The sequence below is a fragment of the Lutjanus erythropterus genome, chromosome 8 (assembly GCF_056507025.1).
Source record: "Lutjanus erythropterus isolate fLutEry1 chromosome 8, fLutEry1.hap2, whole genome shotgun sequence".
Lineage (NCBI taxonomy): Eukaryota > Metazoa > Chordata > Actinopteri > Lutjaniformes > Lutjanidae > Lutjanus > Lutjanus erythropterus.
In genome coordinates this window covers 4,983,536-5,004,020 of record NC_139324.1, presented here as the reverse complement: position 1 = coordinate 5,004,020, position 20,485 = coordinate 4,983,536, and the positions used below count along the sequence as shown (strand labels likewise).

The 20,485-nt window shown below is 39.9% G+C and overlaps 1 protein-coding gene across 2 annotated transcripts in view; it reads right to left on the bottom strand.

Annotated features, from left to right (window-relative positions):
* hdac4 (histone deacetylase 4) overlaps positions 1-20,485 on the bottom strand; it is a 204,797-nt gene that overhangs the window by 103,306 nt on the left and 81,006 nt on the right. The window contains exon 1 of one of the 2 annotated variants that reach the window (XM_084724282.1): positions 9,501-9,846. The exons of the other annotated variant lie outside the window; for it this stretch is intronic. Within the exon in view, the coding sequence (XP_084580408.1) occupies positions 9,501-9,504 (4 nt within the window). The 5' untranslated portion in view covers positions 9,505-9,846. Of the gene's footprint in view, positions 1-9,500; positions 9,847-20,485 lie in introns of those variants that run through there. 2 annotated transcript variants of the gene reach the window in all.

The following is a 20,485-nucleotide window of genomic DNA, read 5'->3' as shown; positions in this document are numbered from 1 at the left end:
CTGATGGCAAGGTAAAGTGGCGAAAATATTCTAAATATAGCGTACACAAATACTGATATAGATTTTTGTAGGTGTGCCTTCTGTCATGTGGCTAAAATATGTTGCTGGTATTTATCTCTGCTTCTCCAGACTGGGGTCTCGTTGCCTGCCATATACTATAAGTACCTCATACAAGGATATGAGTACCTCATACAACTCCACTTCAAAAATAATAATTTCTTCAATAAAAGCCAGCTGCTTTAATAGACATTTATTACACAGTTTAATTCATTTTGAATAATTTCACTGGTGAAGGTCAGACATGTATTGATGAGAAAGCCGTGTGCACTAGTGATGTGTCGGTCGCGAACGAACCGGCTCTTAGAGCCGGCTCTTTGAAGTGAACGACGGGACCCGGCTCTTGATTGCGAGCCGATTTGTTTTTTTCTCCTCTTTTTTTTTCTGTTAAAGCCGCACGTGATTGGTCAAGATGTGTGGTGGCGTGTGTGTCCACACTGAGTAGAAGGGGGAGGGGAGGGGTTACAAACACAGCACAGTGAGCAGACGAACAGGAGGGAGACGAAAGAGAGAAAGAACATGTGCTACAGAGAGAGACAACAAGCTGGAAAGGTGAAAAAATAGGCTCATTCGCGATGAACTGCGCCTCGCCTGGAAAATAGACGAGATCAGGAGGCCGCAGCAGGAGGTGGTGATGAAAATCTGCAGTCAAGTTGGACAGTGTTCAACAAACTTAAGAGAGAGTAGAAGAAGAGACTAACATCCTGTTAGATCACCTGTAGTCTGCAGATCATGCTCATAGCTGAAGAATTAAAGTACGTTCTTGATCGCTGATTGAAATTAAAATAGATGGATCCTCCTTCTGTCACATGTAACTTCTGTTCTTTTATCTGTCTTGTAAAGCACTTTGTTACTGTTATTCTGATAAGTCATATATATAACCTTTATTATTATCAGACACTAAATATCTGCTTGTTGACAGATTAAAATTTCATTGCACAACAGGAGACTGATATATCCAGCTTTAAATATTACAATTACACAGAAAATTTGTATTTTATACAATATATGGTGCACTCTGCTCCATGTTGAGTATGTTGAGTATATAAATAAAGCCATATAAATAATAAACATTTGATGTTGATGTTTGGTGTTATTTTTTTTTTACATTACTAAGTCATTTTACACACAATTTTATATTATTTTTGGTAATAAATTAATTTAAGCAACAAAAAATCTGAGGACCCACTTGGGAACCGAAAGAGCCAGCTCTTTTTATTGAGCCGAGCCAAAAGAACCAGCTCTCTAAATAGAGCTGGAATTCTCATCACTAGTGTGCACTAGTGATTCCAGGACCTCTGACCTACAAACTTGTATGTTTAACTTCCAGATTAACAAGCATGTAGAGAAGCAGCCGCATCAGAATATGCCACTGTTTGTCATTCTCGCTTTGAACAATCTGTGCCAATCATCCGTGTTATCCAAACAAAGCCTTTCCCAGTGAACCATGGTAAACTTTCAGCCCACCGCATTCGTCGTACACGCATACATTTACACACACATGCCTGTCAACTGTTTACACACACACTTAATAAGCAGTAAACAACAAGGTCAAACAAACAAAACCTTTTGTTGGGTCAGTGCACTTCAAACGGAGTGCCACTCTTCACATTGTACCCTTTCAGAAGGATCCCGGCGCCAGCAGTTCCAGCACCGCGGTGCCAAACATGCATGGAGCACCACCTCAATTAACGCCTTTTCTACTGTATATTTTCCCATACAGAGTTGCATCAGAAAAGCTGACCCCTGGAGTTAGCCTAGCGCTCGCTCTCAACCGCACGCTATTTATGTACGCTTCCCGAAGTGCCTTGCTCAGTGAGCATGCCACAGGCTTCACAAAGGCTGTTTGTTTTTCGCAGACAAATGGGTTCCCACCTCCCAAAACTACGAAACAAAAATTCACACATTCTGCTCAGATGCTTTTACATGCAACAACAAAATCCAAGTAGTTATTTTGGGAAAACAGTTGGAAATAAGCATTAAGTAAACTATGACTTCCTCTGGACTTTACGAGCAAACACTGCCCAAACAAACAGGGCTGCAACTAATGATTATTTTCATTATCGGTTAATCTGACTATTATTTCAGCAATTAATCAATCAATCATTTGGTCGATAAAATGTCAAAAAATTGCAAAAAGTGCTCATCGCAAGTCCTACAGCTCAAGGTGACATATTCAAATTGTTTTTGTCCAACTAACGGTCAAAAACCCAAAGACTCTTCATTTACTGTCATAAATGATGAACCACGGAAAATCCTCACATTTATGAGCTGAAAACAGCAAATTTTTGCTTGAAATATGACTGAAATGATTAATTGATCATCAGAATAGATGGCAAACAATTTAATTTAGATGAACTAATGGTTGCAGCTCTATAAACAAACTCTGCTTCCTTGTACGCTGGCTTGTAATTGAGAAAGAATGAAATTCACATTTTCACAGCAGAGATCAGTGAGACTTTTTTTTTATTTTATTTTTAATTTTCAAGCCAAGCCTCGCAGAAATAGTGACATCCAAGCAAACACTACATTAAAAGCATTTTCAAGGATTTCTAGCGCCTGAAGGACCCTGTAACTAAAGTCACCAAAACTACTCTGTGAACTTGTGACAGGTGTCCTGCGCACATGGAAATGCAGCTATAACTTTGTGTAAAAATGGTTTCCAAAACTGTATCACCTGATCTGAATACACAACCTAAGCTGCGCCCACCTAGATGCAAGCAGTTTTGACTGGAGCCACCAAGTCAGTAAACAGGCAAACACAACAAGAAGCACAAAAGAAAACACAAAAGAGTGTGCTTAACAAAACTGGAACTCCATCTGTGTCTACAAAGCAACTTTCCATCAGAGGTGACAAAAATACACACATTCTTTACTCAAGTCAAAGTACAGATACTCTGTTAAAAGTGGAAGTACTGATTCAACTTGTTTACTGCAGTAAAGGTGAAAAAGAACAGGAAATGTACTCAAAGTATGAAAGTTGTCCTGTTTGTTATGTCTAGTTAGCTTACATCTTTTTTGTCTTTTTTCAAGGTCTTTTAGGTCATTTTTTGTCACCTTTTTCATCTTGTTACATCTTTTCAGTCTTTCTTGTCTTGTTACATCTTGTCCCGTTATGTATTTTGGGTCATGGTAGATGTTTTATGTTGTTGTATGTTGTTTTGTTACATATTTTTCATCAATTTTCATCCACTTACATCTTTTTTTGTTTTGATAGGTCTGCCGTGTGTGATATGCACTGATGGATACACCAAAAATTGTCTTTCTTTGCATTAGGGTCCCATCCATTTAATCTGAAACCAGTCTTGGTGTTGGCAAGGTGGCACACGATGATGCAAAATAAAAATAACCAAAAATTAGAAGTAGAAACTACAGATATTTGTGTTAAAATGTGGGGACTAAAAGTAAAAATTTGCCGGAAAAATAAGTATGCAAGTTAAGTACAGACACCTGAAATTTCTACATAAGCACAGTGACAATATATGTGTACTCTGTTGTGCAGTAGAATACTGTTGTTTTATTTACTATATCTTCTAGAAGAATGGTTGTAAGATGTGTGTGCATGAAGGGGACAGCAACCAACCCAAAACAAAATTTCTCCTTGGAGACCTATAAAGTAATTTCAAATCTCTAATTTCTATGTGTGTGTTTTATTCTGTTAACGTGGTCACTTACAGTCCAATGATCAATGGCAGGCTGCAAGGCTGAAGCAAGGCAGAAAAAAATACCTAATTACAGCCACTTATCCTCAAGCTGAGGGGCTGCATCAGGTGGCACAGAGGGAGAGAGATGGAGAGGAAGAGGGAGGTGGTGTAAACACTGCTCTGACCAGCTACTCAGAGGCTAACCACACTGGCTGGCACATTAACATTGTACTGAGTGCCATAGCTGTCGGGCTGGGATGTTACCTCCACACAGAGGTATTTAGGAGCTTAAACCCTTTGATAACCTTGATGTCTTTATGCGCCAAACACTGCAGCCGACACCTGAACCACACACACTTGTTTTCTATTCTAATCTGTATCAGTAACCAGAGTGAAGGCTTTTATTTTGGTGAATCTGGTATGACATTAAGTGATGAAAGAGGGAAAAGAGAGTTATTAGAATACGACTGGGCGACACATGGCTTAAAAATAATATCTCAAAATGTTTAAGCTATGCCACAATATACAGTATATACCTCGATATAACCATTTTCTCCAAAATAATACACTGTAAACGATCAAATAGTGATGATCTTATAGATTGTGATGCACTGCTGTAGATTAATATTATAGAAAGCCCACAGTCTGCCCAGAAAACTGTTTTAGACTGCAGAACTGGTGCATGATATGAGATCAGAGATGGGAAGTAAGTAAGTACAAATACTTTGTTAATGTATTTAAGTTGAGTTTTCAAGTATCTGTACTTCACTTGAATATTTTTCTGACAACTTTTCACTTTTACTCCCTACGTTTAAACACAAATATTTGTACTTTCTACTCTACTTACATTTTCACAGACTCTAGACTTTAGTTTTAATGTTTGCAGGGAATGCTTGATTTATTTTGCATTATTTTGCACCACCTTCCCAACATCAAGACTGATTTTAACCTTAATGGATGGAATAATAACACATAGAAAAGATGATTCCTTGGTGTATCCATCAGAGCACATCACACATGACAGATGTAACAAGATGAAAATGAAGATGCAACAAGCCAAGATAAAAAACAAGACGTAACAAGACTAAAAAGACTTAAAAACTGATTTCAGCCTAAATGGGTGGGGCAAATACACCTATGAAAGACGATTCTTTGGAGTATCCATCAGGGCATATTGTGCATGATGGATGTAACAAGACAAAGACAAAGTAAAAGACGTAACAAAAATGAAACAACAGACTGAGAGTGAAACTCAATCACAGAGAAAAGGTCAGGTTCAGTTAGCTTTTCATAGACACAGACAGAATGCCCTTCAGAGGACAACTTTTTACTTTTATACTTTAAGTTCTCTTCAGAGCCTCTACTTTCTCACTTTTACTTGAGTTAAGACACAATTATGTGTACTTCTACTTGAGCAAAGAATTTGTGTACTTTCACCACTTCTGTATTAGATATGGAAATGTTTGATTTTTCAAAATCAACAAAAAGGCTGTAACTGTGTTTTTCCACTGAACAGAATTAGACAAATCTGTTCTGGATCATTTAAAGGCTGTTTTTAAAGTGCTGTCAAAAGATTTGATAGCATCAGCGTCACGTCTGACTGACTGTTCCTGGTCAGGCTGACACGTCCCTACAGGACGGCAGCGCTGTTGCAGTTGCATCAGGACAGAAACAAACGGAAGCTCTGTGAATAACAATCCTCAGAGGTGTGTTTACAGTAAACAAAGCTTTGTGAATGGGAGCAGATAAACAGGGCGACATACAGCGCCCAGCAGGGTGTAGGCACCTGTGAAGTAATTAGCCCAGCTTACAAGGATGGCACTCTGTGAGTGTGGCATGACGGTGGTGGTGCCGAGCCAACGGGAGCACAGAGAGGTGGATGCACGGGTTGACTCAACCTGACAGCACCGGACATGATAATAATAATAATGCAAACACAGCAAGGCCGAGCAGGTCACAGTATGGACTGACACTGTAAGGCACTTAAAGGAAGACTTTGGGTTATTATATAATATTATATATTATTTCAAAGTTTCATTGCCTTAACTTGATGTCAGACAGCGTTGTCCAATGGGAAACCACTGTTATATAAGCCACATATTCCTCTCTCGAAAGCAACCGGTAGCAAAAACTGCTACTTTGAACGGTTGTAGAGCTGCAATAATTAATTGACTATTAGATTAACTGGCAACTATTTGGATAATCCATTACCTGTTTTGAGTCATTTTTCAGAAAGAAATGTCCAAAATTCTCTGATTTCAGTCTCTTAAATGTGAATATTTTCAGGTGTTTTTACTCCTCTCTGACAGTAAACTGAATATTTTTGGACTGCACAAGACATTTGAGGGCATCATTTTGGACTCTGGGAAACACCGATCGACATTTTTTTCCCATTTTCTGACATTTTATGGACCAACCAATCGATTAACTGATTAATGGAGAACATGGTTGACGGATTAATCAATAATGAAAATAATCATTACAGGACAGACTGGAAGAATGGTCTGTGTGCTCCACATGTTTTTAATTAATCGATTAATTGTCAGCTTCTCAAATGTGAATATTTTCTGGTTTCTTTACTCCTCTCTGACAGTAAACTGAATATATTTGAGTTGTGGACAAAACAAGACATTTGAGGACGTCATCTTGGACTTTGATCAACGTTTTTCACAGTCTTCTGACATTTCATGGATCAAATCAATTACTTGAGAAAATAAACAACTGATTAATCAATGATGAAAATAATCATTACTTATAGCCCTTAAACCACTATATTAGGCGACACAATTTCATGATTTATTATGCTGAGGTAATCCAAAAGTAATAGAAAGTAATCAAGTTACATTACTCTGTGATACTTGGATTACATTACTGACTACATTTTAGTAGGTAATATTTTTGAAGTAACCCTCCAAGGCTGTCCATTTCTAAATGTATACAGTAGGTTTGAAATGTGTAGCAGTTAAAGGACCATTAAAGCTATGAAGGACCATTAAAGCCATGAGGGGCGGAAGTAAGATAAACTCTGTTGATCTCCAGACGGGAAATTGTGTGTACTTTGTAAGAATCCCATGGAGATGTGAGGTTTCCCTACTACAGGCATGATGGTGTAAACTCTGGCTGAACTCTCCCAAAACTGACACAACCACGGCTGCTGAAATGTCAGCCTGCGCCTCCTATTTTCTGCCCCTCATCTATTCATCATTCATCACCCTCTGTGTCCCTCCATCTCTGATTCTCCCCCTCCCTCCCTCTCCTCCTCCTCCTCTCATCCCCCTCTGCCCTGATCAGGCTAAGATCATGGATCACACAGAGGGAGTTATTTATAGACCAGGATTCCCGAGGGAGCTCCTCGCCCCACCAGGGATCCATGCACTCAAACAAAACCCTGTGGATTTTTTACTCACAGTTTATGAGTAACTAATGTGGACGCTCATTTAAAAATGGCCTGTGTTTGTGTGATAAAAACAAAGCCATGCACAAAAATATAAAGCGCTTGCAGATTAAGAATGAATAGTAATCGCTGACATGGTGTTACACACACACACACACACACACACACACACACACACACACACAGGTGCTGACAGAGGAGGGAGGCAAACGCCATGGCGACTGGTGGGATCATGGCCAGCGGTTGGTTGGGCAGGGGAGAAGGGGTGGGGCTAGGGATGGAGGAAGGACCAATGATGATGGGCAACTGAGTCAACACATGGCCTGCATGTGCAGTCAGCTCAATGCTGGGAAGGGTGTGTGTGCATGTTGATATATGTCACTGCACGTCCCTGGAGCCCGATAGTTTGTTGTTGTATATGTCACCACCTCTTTGTTTTCTTCTTCTCTTCTTTTCTCTCTTTCTCTGAGGACAGCTGGTCAGCGTTAAAGCAACTTATCGAGCTGTTCAGAACATTGTTTACAGATGATGTGTTTTCAGGTCCGTATACAAGATAAACAAGATCTTAACTGGCCTTCTACAATTAGTCTACTAATGATTCAAACCTTGACTACACTCTTACAAATAAAGGTGCTAACTAGAACCATAACAAGTCCCCATAGGAGAACCCTTTTTGGTTCCTGGCAAAACCTTCTGTAAAGGTTCCACGTGGAACCCTTACAGACAGTTTGTCCTAGAAGCAAACATACAAGGATTAAACAGTACCTAGAACCATCTGTGATGCAGTCCACCTAGAACCTCCTATGAGAGGTTATAAAGAACCATTGTGGTACAATGGTGGAACTATGAATCCTTTCTGGGGGTTCTACCATAAACACTTTGCAACCCTATTGCAAGGGTTTCCTTTAGAACCCACCCAAAGGGTTCTAAAGAGAACACTTTTATATTCCAATGTTTTATCTAGAACACACCCAGAGCATTCTGCTGAGAACATTTTTATATTCCAGGGTTTTTACCAAGAACCCATTCAAGGGATACTACAGCAAACCCTTTTATATTCCATTGGTTTTACCTAGAACCCATCCAGGGGGTTCTGCTGAGAACACTTTTATATTATAATGGTTTTTATCTAGAACCAATCCAGGAAGTTCTGTGAAGAACACTTTTATACTATGATTGTTTTATCTAGAACACACCCAGGGGGTTCTGCTGAGAACCTTTTTATATTCCAAGGTTTTTCTCTAGAACCCAGCCACAGGTTCTGCTGAGACTCTTTATATTCCAAGGGTTTTACTTGAAACCCTCCCAGGGGGTTCTACTTAGAGCCTTTTTATATACCAAGGGTTTCATCTAGAACCCACCCTGGGGGTTCTAACAAGTACCCTCTTATATTATGATGAAACAGTTCTTCATGAATTTCAACAGTCCTTGAAGAACTTACTCCCAAAACAGGTTCTTTTTAAGACTAAGGGTTCCATTAAGAAGTCCTTTCATCCAAAGAACACTTTCTTCAAAAAAGGGTTCTTCAGAAGCAGATGGTTCTGGGTAGAACCTCAACCACTCAGGAGGAACCCTTGTGGAACCCTTATTTCTAAGAGCGTAAAGTACAGACACACATAAACCAAGACAGAGATGTGGAGCCACATGGTCACACTGCATGCGCACTGGCCACCAACCAAAATACAAACAAAACCACGGTTATCAGATGATGCAAGGGCAGAAAATGTAATCCAGCACAGAAATCTAATCCAGCAAGAAAGTTTTACTCTCATTTTTTCATAACAGTTTTGTAAGATTTCTAACATGAACTTCACATTTCAGAATAACGCATCATTTTTCTTTTAGTGTCGAGAAATCAACAGTGAAAATGTGTCCTGCAAAGCTGATCTTTGCTATTATATCTCTCTTTTTGTGTAAGAGCACAAACTTTTATGCATATTATCCCCACACACACACATACATAAACACAAACACATACACAATAGGCTGAGGGGAGGAACAGACGCAGCCGCTGCCATCTGCTCCATTCAGTTAAAGGCTGCACCGATTGGTGCTGAGCAAGTGTCTCCATACATCAGTACCACTCAATAAACACTGCCACTACTCGAAGCTGCACACCCACACAGCAAACCAACATGTACACACACAAACACACACTCACACACTCACACACAAACACACTCACTGGAGAAATGAGTTCATCTAAACACAAGCACACACATAAGCACTTAATAAACTCATCATTTACACACATAATAATAATTCCACACCAGCTAAACCAACCAGCTAAAACTGAATGAGAATTTCATCCACACATACACACACGCATACACACACACACACACACACACACACTATCCAGACCAGCAGTGATCTGTACATACAGTAACAACAGGAGCTCTTACCCATCAGTTGTGCCGTGCTGTCCGGTTGTTCTGCGCTTGTGTGTGCGAGTGTGTGTGTAGTGTACACTATCTGAGAGAGAGAGAGAGAGAGAGAGAGAGAGAGAGAGAGAGTGGGAAAGTGTGTGTGTTGTAGCCAAAAGTGCGACTCTGAACAGAGCTGTAAAGTCCACTGCGGTGCAAGAACACAGCAGACCAAACCTGGTTCTGTGTAGTGAGAACAGACCTGTCTCCCTCCCTGCCTTTCACACTCTCCGTCTCTCACTCCACCGCTCCTCTCCTCTGTGTTTCTCTCACTGACGTGCTTCGTTCTGCCCTCCGGCTGCCACTCTCTCTCTCTCTCTCCTTCCCTCCCTCTGTTCCTCCCGTCCCCTCCCACTCTCTCCCTCTCCCTCTCTCTCTCTCTCTCTCTCGCTCTCTCTCTGTGACATCAGAGGGCAGTCTCAGGCATGTTGAGCATTTTATGGGAGTCTCTCTTCTGCTTTCTCTCTGCCTGCTAACACAGCGAGCAGCAGAGAGGCAGAGGGCGTCACATTGGGACCACATCCTCATTTGACTGAACACAGACCTGCACATATAAGAGGTGGAAAAGGTGACATATTCATCAACCAATCCCCTGTAGGATTAGAACTTAAATAAAAAAAAGTACTAAGAGATGTACTGAAGTAAAAGTAAAGTAAAAAGTAATAAAAGGGTACAACAGTAAATTAAAGCTACATTACTTAGTAGTTTTACTTTTTGTAAGCAAGTATTTTTGCATTGTGGTATTAATGCTTTTACTCAAGTAAAGGATTAGAGTACTTTTTCCATAGGTCACAGAATCTGATTGGTCACCAAATACGGTGTAACACCATCACTAGCACTATGACTTATTTCACTGAGTCACCAGTTAACACGGTCACCCACTAAACCGGAACACCGGTGGTTCTTGTTTCATTAAGTGTTCGGTTTTCATTATTTTATGATTCTGAATTGTAATGTTAACATTGTAAGTTAATACACAATTCACTGAAGTTAACGTTAGCTGATGTGCTAACAAGCTGGCACACTTTCTATTATAAACAGGTTGGGAAAGATTTGACAGGTTAAGTTTGGACACCCTTCAACTTGATTTGGCAGGTTAACGTTACTTTAGCAACTAGTTAGCTAATGTTAAGTTAGTTAAACATCGTATTACGTAGTCTGCAGCAAACTAAACTTACCTCTTTTCTATGACTCTGCTCAAAACTAGCGTCCATTGTACACATCCATGTTTAAGAAGGAAAAGAAGATGATGCAGTTATCTTGATTGTCACTGGACCTGTCACTGACTTATCCTACCCAGTGCCTAACCCTAATCAAAGTCTTCATCCTAAAATTTTATGATTTACGTGATGGGGACTTGCGTTGTGTCCCCATAAGGAATGCGAGTGTATACACAGATTTATGTCCTCACAACATGAGCAATACACAACCACACACACAGACACACTTTTTCTGCATCCTCTCAATCCAAAAGCCTCCTACACACCAGCAGCCCAACACAACAGACAGTTGTGAAACTGTCTTGATGATAATGGTTCCTGCTTGGCCTTGCAACTGGAACGCTTTACAACCAGTGAAGACGCACGCACGCACGCACACACACACAGACACACACACACACAGACACACACACACACACACACACACACACACACACACACACACACACACACACACACACACACACACACACACACACAAACATAAACCACCACACATACAGTAGATGCTGCTTACAGCTAAGGTGTAGTCAATACTCTTTGAGTACCATATGTTGTTGCAATCTTTGTTTGGACACTGTCTGGTCTTGTTTATATTTTTAAACATATTTCAAGATTTTAGTTATAATTTTACAAATTCTGACTCTGTGCAGATAACTACCAGGCAACAGGTGGTGAAGCACCTACTGCAATGCTACCACAACTGCTAGATGCAACCTTTCCAGCTATATAATCCATATAGGAACCTACATTTTTGGAGAAACTCACAAAACTGAAAAGCTAAATAATTCACAGTGGATGCTGGTCAGAACCTGCATGTCACTGTGGAATTTGCAGCTACTTTAAAGGTTTATGTTTTGACATAAAGCTGATTATTGCTTCCAGTGACTGAATACAAGTAACCACTATAATGCTCAATTTCTCACATTTATAACAAACTAAATTTCATGAAAATGAGTTCAAATTAATCAGGTTAGAGTCTATTTAAAGTCGGCATCTCTCATTTGTTTACTAGCGGACCTTAAACCAATACCACACATAGTAAAGATGGTGGCAAAGCCAGCAGAACATGGATTTATTCATCTCATATTGAGCCTAACTTTAGTGGATCATAACATATCGGGTATGAATATTAATCTGCAGGTGCTCCGGTTTACAATGAAACAAAACGTTTCTGAAGATGTTTTTGAGCCACAACAGAGGCCAAAATGAGGCCTGCAACATGCTAGTAGGTAAGCCAGTTATTGATGGCTTGAGGTCCCTACTAGGTAAGAAGAGTGAGGAGACAGCAATCAGTCTACAACAAAGCAGTCAATAAAATAGGTTCTTCAAAAAGTGTGAATCACTGCACTAGCCAGAGATCCTTGAACGTATAGTCACTGATGTGTACAAAAAATATTAGACTGATGGGTCCAGTAGGATGTGAGATTAAATGTGAAGGCTTCTGCCTGGCAGAGATAATAAAAGCAAAAAGTAATACTTAGAAAGAAAATGTGGAAAAGCTAGAGACAGATTTATATGTGGATGCCTGAAAAATGTGTTGCTGATGAGTGATGAGGTTTGGATTAAATGATAATGAGGGGCAATTAGGGCGGTTGAAGGACTCGCCTATCGAGTGGCATCAGAGTCCACTAACGATAAGTGGTCCTCTGGGGGTGACACCTGACATATGTCTTGCTGTCATATCAATGGGCAGTTTGATACTCAGCCAATAGGAGTGAATGGAAGCAGGCAGGATGGGACTAACTGTAGCATGAATACTTGTTTACTTGGTGAGTGTGTAATTGTATAAAAATTATCATATTTGGGCTTTTCCTCATTTGCGAGAGTGCCTACTTTATAAACCCCGTTCAATCATACGGACTCCAAGACTGGAGGAGTGACAGGATGCCAGTTGTGAATTGAATCTGATGGTGCTGCTGGCAGCAAAGACTCAAAAGGCGCTCTGCAGCAGAACGTGGGGTTACAAAACTTTAATTTTTACTCCAGTGTTCTTTCACAAGCAGGAGCATACTTGCGAACCTTGACACTGCAAAAATAGGGAGAATTTTGAAGAAGTTTCAGAGTTTTTGTTCCCTAGATTCTGGTGACTTTTAAATAATGAAAATAACAAAGTAATAAGTATACAGCAGCATTATTTTTATGTTAAATACAATATCTTACTTTTCTCAGGAAGCTGAGAAAAGCGGGTGTAAATCTCTGCCATGAATTAATATTCATTAGTTTTCTTTCATTCATTTATTTGCCCTTTCCCTAAAAGAAAATTGACACAGCAGATTATACAAAATAAACAGCCCTTTTCTTTAAAACTTTCCCTGAGAAGCTGTATTGCAGGTGCGACTGGAAACAGTAGACTTTTAGAGTTGTACGGCTTAGATGCTACATGCTGTACAGTGCCAATAAAAAAGAGGTTGTGACAATAAAAAGGAAAAAAGGTGTGAAAATCTGTCATACATCAGGAGAAATTCAAGAGAATTGTAATTCTGGGAGGAAATAAGGAGAGGGCAATGGAAAACAGGAGTCTCCTGGGAGGGTTTGCAAGTATGGGCAAGAGCAACAACCAGTAGTGCTTGTATGGATTGGAATTGGAAACAAAAGCACAAAGTTTTTTTCTACGCCTCTAACTGATCCTCTCAATCAGTAGCTTTCTAATTCTGTACTATAAAACCTAAACAAGCTATTGTTAGTATGTACTCGCCCAGTTGGATTGTATATGTAAATTACACGTTCAACACTGAACACACCCAAAGGCTACAGGCTAAGGAGAGTCAAAAGACAGGGCACGGATATCAGAATCACAGGAAAACAAAAGCACTGGACGCCACAACAACATATGACACATTTACTTCTTTGTGACACTGATCAATACCCGTAAATTATTTGCAATGCAATTTTTCTAAAACCAGTAATCAGGTATGTTTCCTCAAAACTACCATATAATTATCTCCACCTGGCGTAGTCAGCTGTGTGTGTGTGTGTGTGTGTGTGTGTGTGTGTGTGTGTGTGTGTGTGTGTGTGTGTGTGTGTGTGTGTGTGTAGCTGCCTCTGTGATCCCTTGTCCACAGCTAATCTTACATTCTACTGGACCCGTCAGCCTAATTTTTTTTGTGCACATCCATGACTGTATGCTGAAAGATCTCTGTGATTCACCATTTATGAAAAAAACTTGGAAAAGCTTTTTTATGGCTTCATCCCATTCTCAACAACACCAGGGGAATTTTCTTCAAACTTGGCAGAAATGACCACTTGGACATAAGGATGAGCTGATTAGAGCTGTGGGGTCAAAGGTCATGATGACCTCACTGAACACAATTTTAGCCATAACTCAAGATTTCATCCACTAATGATGACAACATTTCATACGGGTACTTTGCCAAAACATCAGGAGGAACCCACTTTCAAGGTATAGAAAAGCAGGGATCCCACAGACAACAATGCAATTTTACATGTTTGTATGAATTCATGTCAAGTTAAACAAACCTTTGTTTTACAGACATGTCTCATAATTATTCCGTGACCTTTCCTGAACCTGAGCGCTATATCTTAATAAATAATGGTTAATCAGTCAGATGTCAGTCCTCCCCCATCCAAGCTGATCAATGAGGCGACAGTGACCAAACACTGATTATACTGAATTGCTAGGAATTGTTAGTAAAGCTGCAACAATTAACTGAATATTAACAGACTATTAAATTAATCGATGACATATTGCCAGTCTGATGTATAGAATAAAATGATGCGGTAATGACATCAACTTTACTGTGACATCACAATGTGCAGCTGTCTGTCAGTCCTCTGTGAAAATAGTCTCTATGTGAAGACAGCATGTTTCTCACTGGAAATTATTCACTGGAATTATACATGTCAATATAGTGATAACTTCCATATTAAATTCCTTTAAATACCTGCAATTTGACTAGTTGGTGGAAGCATGCATTCATCTTTTGTTGGCATTTTCATTTTGAAATTGTTAACAATACCACTGCAGTGCTCTATGTATCTTAAAAGAAAAGGGAGACAAGACTGTACAAAAATACTTTCTTTAAAACTCTGTTGGTTGTATCTGGAAGTTGTGGTGGCATTGGAGTAGGTCCTTCACCAAGTGGTGTCCAGTGGCAATCTGCACTCTTCAAGTTTTTTTTCCCTCCAAATTGTGTCTAAATATTTTACAAAGTATACCCACAGAGTTTTTTTTTTTTTACTCATTTTGACAAATTAGACCTCTGTTCATGTTGAGGATAGGTGAAGCTATGTTGGGAATTATCTGATGTCACCAAACTGTGACTAATAAAAATGATTAAGGTGTAATCTGACCCACTCAATCAGGTAAAACAAACCTGACAGAAGAGTGAGGGAGATACCCAGAGTTTTGTAAAGAAGTTTAGTCAGTCTGTAGGTGTGCTGAACCTTCAAGGCAAGGAAACAGATATATTTATATTGATTTATTTAGTGTCTGTTTAAGTCAGACCTCTTGCTGTTGATCCCACTCATTTGTCCTCCTTTATGTTTTTGTCAAGCATGTATGTACACATGTACAAACCCTAATAAAAGCCAACATTAAATAGAAATAAGACAGTCTCAAAAGCAGAAATATACATGGGTTTCTATTAATTTCTTACCTCAATAAACGTTGCTGGGTTCCTTGTTTAAGATATCAGTTTGCTTCAGAACCCCAACAATAATCACATTATCTAAGTTCATGCAAATGCACTGATTTTTTACACATACTGCTTAATCTAATGTGTATTTGTGTGTGTGGGGTGGTTTGCATCTGTGTGTGTTTGCTGGAGCTATTTTTGAAGTTCAGTGCAGAATCCAGGAAGCCAAGTTTTGTTTGATCAGACAACACACCCACACACCTGGCTGCGATAAAAGTCCGCGTTATCAGCTTGTTGTATGGTGTTGACGTCAAAGGCTTAGCTAAGCTTCATGCAGCCATGACACTGATAACAGCAAACGTTACTGAGCCCAAACCACAATGGCATAGACACACGCACATAAACACCTTTTTAGAACAGGGAGGATCACCGTGTGGGGAGGGCAGTGACCAGACTGTGGAACTGAGGCAGAGAAGCACCACATGAACTTTTCAGGTAAAAATCAATGTATGGACATTAGGTTAGATGGTGAGTTACATGGTCAAAGATCAGTGGCGATGAGCCGAATGTTTGGCAAACAAAAATGAACAGGGGGACACATGTGGACAGCTTCTGATTTTTTTTTTTTTTTCAAAAGCTACACACAGCATAAAAAAGAGAAGAAAAAAAAATAAAAACCCACAAAACTTGCTGAAGACTGCCAGAGCATAAACAGGCACAGGAGCCTGTTCTGATAAACCACATATTACGCAAGCAATCAAACTTGATTTGTTTATAAGTGCAGTGGCTGGCGCAATACATGATTATGATCCAGTGCCATAAACTGTACACTATAACTCAAAACATTGACAACAATGGCATCTGAAATATAGAAAAGATCTTGTACTCTGTAATGAATGATTAAAACTTTTTAAAAAAAAAAAAATAAATTCTGTGTTTAAAGTAGCATTATGTAACTATTCTGCTTTAAAATAACAGCTTCAAAATCATGATGCTCTCTTTGATGCTCCACTGACTTGTAATAAAGTGAATGGAGCCTCTTTCATTCCCACGCTGCACCCCTTACACCTTTTTTCACTCTATGTAACTTTGGTGGCCTGGTGGTGCAACACTTAGCAGCACTAAGTCACACACCACCAACTATGTCACAGATTTTGGATCGTATGAAATGAAGAAAATGTTTTCTGTTTTTCCCTCTAATGTCCGCCAGCTGCTCTGTCTGAACTCTCTGTGATTTACAGTTTCCTGATGGATGGTGAAGTGTTTTGGTGTCACCTCTGTTGAGATTCCAAGCAAGCTGAGCCGATGTCAAAGGCTCTACATTAGATATGGATATGGATGGAGCCTTCTGTTCATACTCTGCATTCAGTTCGTCCATTCTGCACACTTTCTGAAAGCTTGCAGATATGGACAAGACAGAGCAGTACCACAGGACAACACATGACAGTTTTAAAATTCCTTGATCATTGGAAATAATACTCATCGTCAACAAGCTAGTAAAAAGAACCCTCCATCCACATGTCACAACATATTTAAGTTCATTATTACAACCTCCTCCAGTGTCAGAGGCTTTTGATTATCCTTCTTTGGGGCAACTTTTGACTCTGAGCAGTGCCCTCTAGTGGATATACTGCTTAACATCCATGACAACGTAAAACACGCATGGAAGTATATGCGCAGTGATGGTTACATCATTTAAAACATAAGTATCTATTCTATTTTTGTACAAAAAGGGAGCATAAATTAGCCATAAGTGGTGACGTGAAAATGTCTGATTAGTTGCATGACACGGAACATCCTGCATGTTCCAGCATTTTCAAATAGCCAAGCTAGCAACCACTTTTATTGACTAAAAAATGCAAGCAAACAAAACCATGCCATGATTCACTGACAAAGCACCAACGAATCAGACACGGCTGCACCACGGTTTTGCTCCGTCATGCACTTCAATTTACACCAGCAGCATTTCAGAAGCGATTCAGCAGCGGAGCGTTTTGCCCGTCTGATTATGTTTACTTGCTCTGATTTTGTTGATTAAGTCTTCTTTCCTTGCTCTTTGTGCTTCTACCATGGATAAGTAGGCTACGTAGTTAAATTGTTTATTTTCTGTCTGTTTTTATGATCGCAAGTCTGTACGGGGTCTTTTATTGTGAAAATCAACCGGATTCTCCCCGTTCGACCTGCTCTGTGCCAATTGATGCGCCATCTGTCAAAAATAGACTTGCTGCGTATTCTCTGCGGAGCGGAGCGTCAAGCTGTTTCTGGGACGCTGCTGAGACGCGCCATGGCTCTTCCGGTGTAAATTACAGCATTGACTAGAATGGCAGTGTATGCTTCTGAGTGCCGCAGCGCAGCCGCACCTGGTGTAAAGTAGTACTAAATCGAGCCACATTATGAAGCGGGCAAATGGCTCTTGTGATGTTGCAAATCCAGCTGCCTTGCAAGGTAACTCTCCTACTACATCATGTGGTTCATTGATCAGGGCCCCGTTTCCCAGAGTCTTCGTAGCACTACGTGCATCGTAAGTTGTATTTTAAGGTCTCCCTTAAGGTTACAGGCTGTTTCCCAGAGTTGGGACAACTTTAAGGGAGACCTTAAAATACAACTTACGACACACGTAGCGCTACGAAGGCTCTGGGAAACGGGGCCCTGATTGGTTGAAGTTAGCCCTTCTTGGACATGATAGACAGATGGTTCATCCAATCACCTGCTAAGTTTGTTTTTTTGTTTTTTTTTTGAAAGTGCCTTACCTTTTCCAAACACTTTCTAAGGACAACTTCCCAGATGGTTCTGTGTAACAAACCATCTAGCAGTATCACTTTTTGGCACGTGACATGATGTCAAAAAGTGATAGTGTATTGACATAATCCAAACTTGCTGCGTTTTTTTTCTGTCTTCAGACCAGAACAGCCAATCAGGAGGTGGTCTGCTCTATTAGGAGGAGTAACTTCTCTTTCTACATCAAAGTCTGTAATCTTGTCCTGACTTTGTGGTCCTAAAAAGTCAAAGCCCAATTCATATCCAATCAGCATAACTGCAAGGGAAAAATTTTGCCACTTGTCCATGTTCCCGAAACAACCACCTCACAGCTACACACCAACTCGGTGTATCCGGACACCACATGCTGAGTCGTGAAGGATATAAGGGCCTTAATGAGTGAATGCAAGTGCACTTCGTATGAAGAATGCATGAACGAAGGCATGTATATAAAAGCTTGTGTGCACATGTGATGTGTGACCTAAAGATAAGTCAATAAATGTCTACGTGGAAGAGGGCTCATGCAGTTATTTGCAACAGCCTGTGAGAGAACCAGACAAGGCGATAAGTGAGCATATCCGAGATAAATAGCTTGTGTAGGGATCTGCATCAGAGTCAGCGTGCGCGTGTGCGTTAAATAATGCATGTGGCATAATGATTGCAAGGCATGCTGAAATACACAGTGTGGCAGCCTGGCAGACAGGACTGATGAATAAGTAATGGACGTGTCCGCCTCGTAATGTACACACATGTGCACACACACACACACACACACACACACACACAGATACACAAGCATGCATGCAACCCATAACCACAAGCTGGTTCATGCTCAGGAGGGGGAAGGAAAAGATAGTAACTCTTATTTTTGAACCTTCCTCTGCTCTTGTCTTCCCCCACCTCTCCACAGTGACAGGGGGTTGGTGGGAGGAGAGCTGCTTTTTTCATCCATCTCCCCTGAGAACCCCAGACTCGACTCCAAATATGTGAGATACTGTGTCGTTTATTATTGATCTGGGTTATTTATAATACACACTCTCACTCACTCTCTCTACAACCCCCCTTTACATCTCTCTCCCCTCTCTCTCCCCTCTCTGCCTCCCCTCCCATTGATTCATATCTTTGGGAATCTCAAAATGCAGAGACTAAATCTGAAATCTCTATTCGGAAGAATCATTAAATTTTCTAAAATAATCCTTTTCCAATACTTTCTTTGTCAAATAAAAACAGATTTAGATGCTGCAATGAATTTCCAATGACAATCTGAACATGCTTACTTTTTGCAGAATGTGAGAACCCACCCTTTTAGTAGCCTCTTATGTCTTAATTTAATACTGCCACGAAACACTGCTGAAGTGTAAAGAAAGTAATATTTAGTGCCAAAATCTTGTACTTTCTCCCGCGCATATTCTGCCACGTCTCTTACTTTGCCAACACATGGCAGCAGACTTGAGGTTATTAAAAAATATTTTAAAAGGCTTAACAGATCAGCACAAATAGAGAGTCGTGAGCTATTAGCTGTGTTATCGGTCAGTGTTTTCATCTGTCACGGGCCTGTTTGTGCATAGCTAACAAATGCTCTCCATTTTCTTTACATATGCTGACAATAAAAAAAAACAAATACAGGCAGAGAACACTCATATTAAATGGGTCAGAGTGCTTAAAATTCTCTACAGTCAATTAAAAGTGGAGCAACATTTAAACAAGTTATGGATTCTTGCTTTTGTGTATGATGAGCACCTTTATACTAAAGAGCTAATAACAGAACAAGACATATCATTTGAGTAAAGTTGTTTCAGGCACATTCAAAATGAGGAAGTGTTTACAGTTTCATGGTGCATCTGAAAAATTGATAGGAATCAATGTTATAGCCGCACACACACCCACACACCCACACAGAGGTTTGGCTGAATAACAGTAAACTCAGTTGTAGTAGTTCTGAAGTAGCTTCAGTACAATATCACATCCTTAGAACAAGGGCAGCCCCAGCTAAAGGCCAGAGCCAACCAGTTTATTATATTAATTTTATTATTTAAATACATTTCTTTTGGGGGCATGAAGCCCCCTAGAGCCCGACTGATCCGGGATTCTTGAGAGCAACACGGATAAGAGAGGAAAATTTCACAGATTACCAATATTGTGGCTGATACAGTGAATTTTTGAGCTGGAATAAAATAGAGCTTATTTATGTGGATTGTGTACTTATTTTGTACTGATATGACCTAGTTGTGATGTTGCAACAATTCAATCTCCATGAATTCTGCACAATCTTGCAATTTTGTCCAATCACCACGACTTTTCTGCAAATTTGACTTCCAACAGTTTCCAATGACTCAGTGTTTCATTATTTCCGTTTTTTTTTTTTTTGTTTTTTTTTTTTTTTGTCACA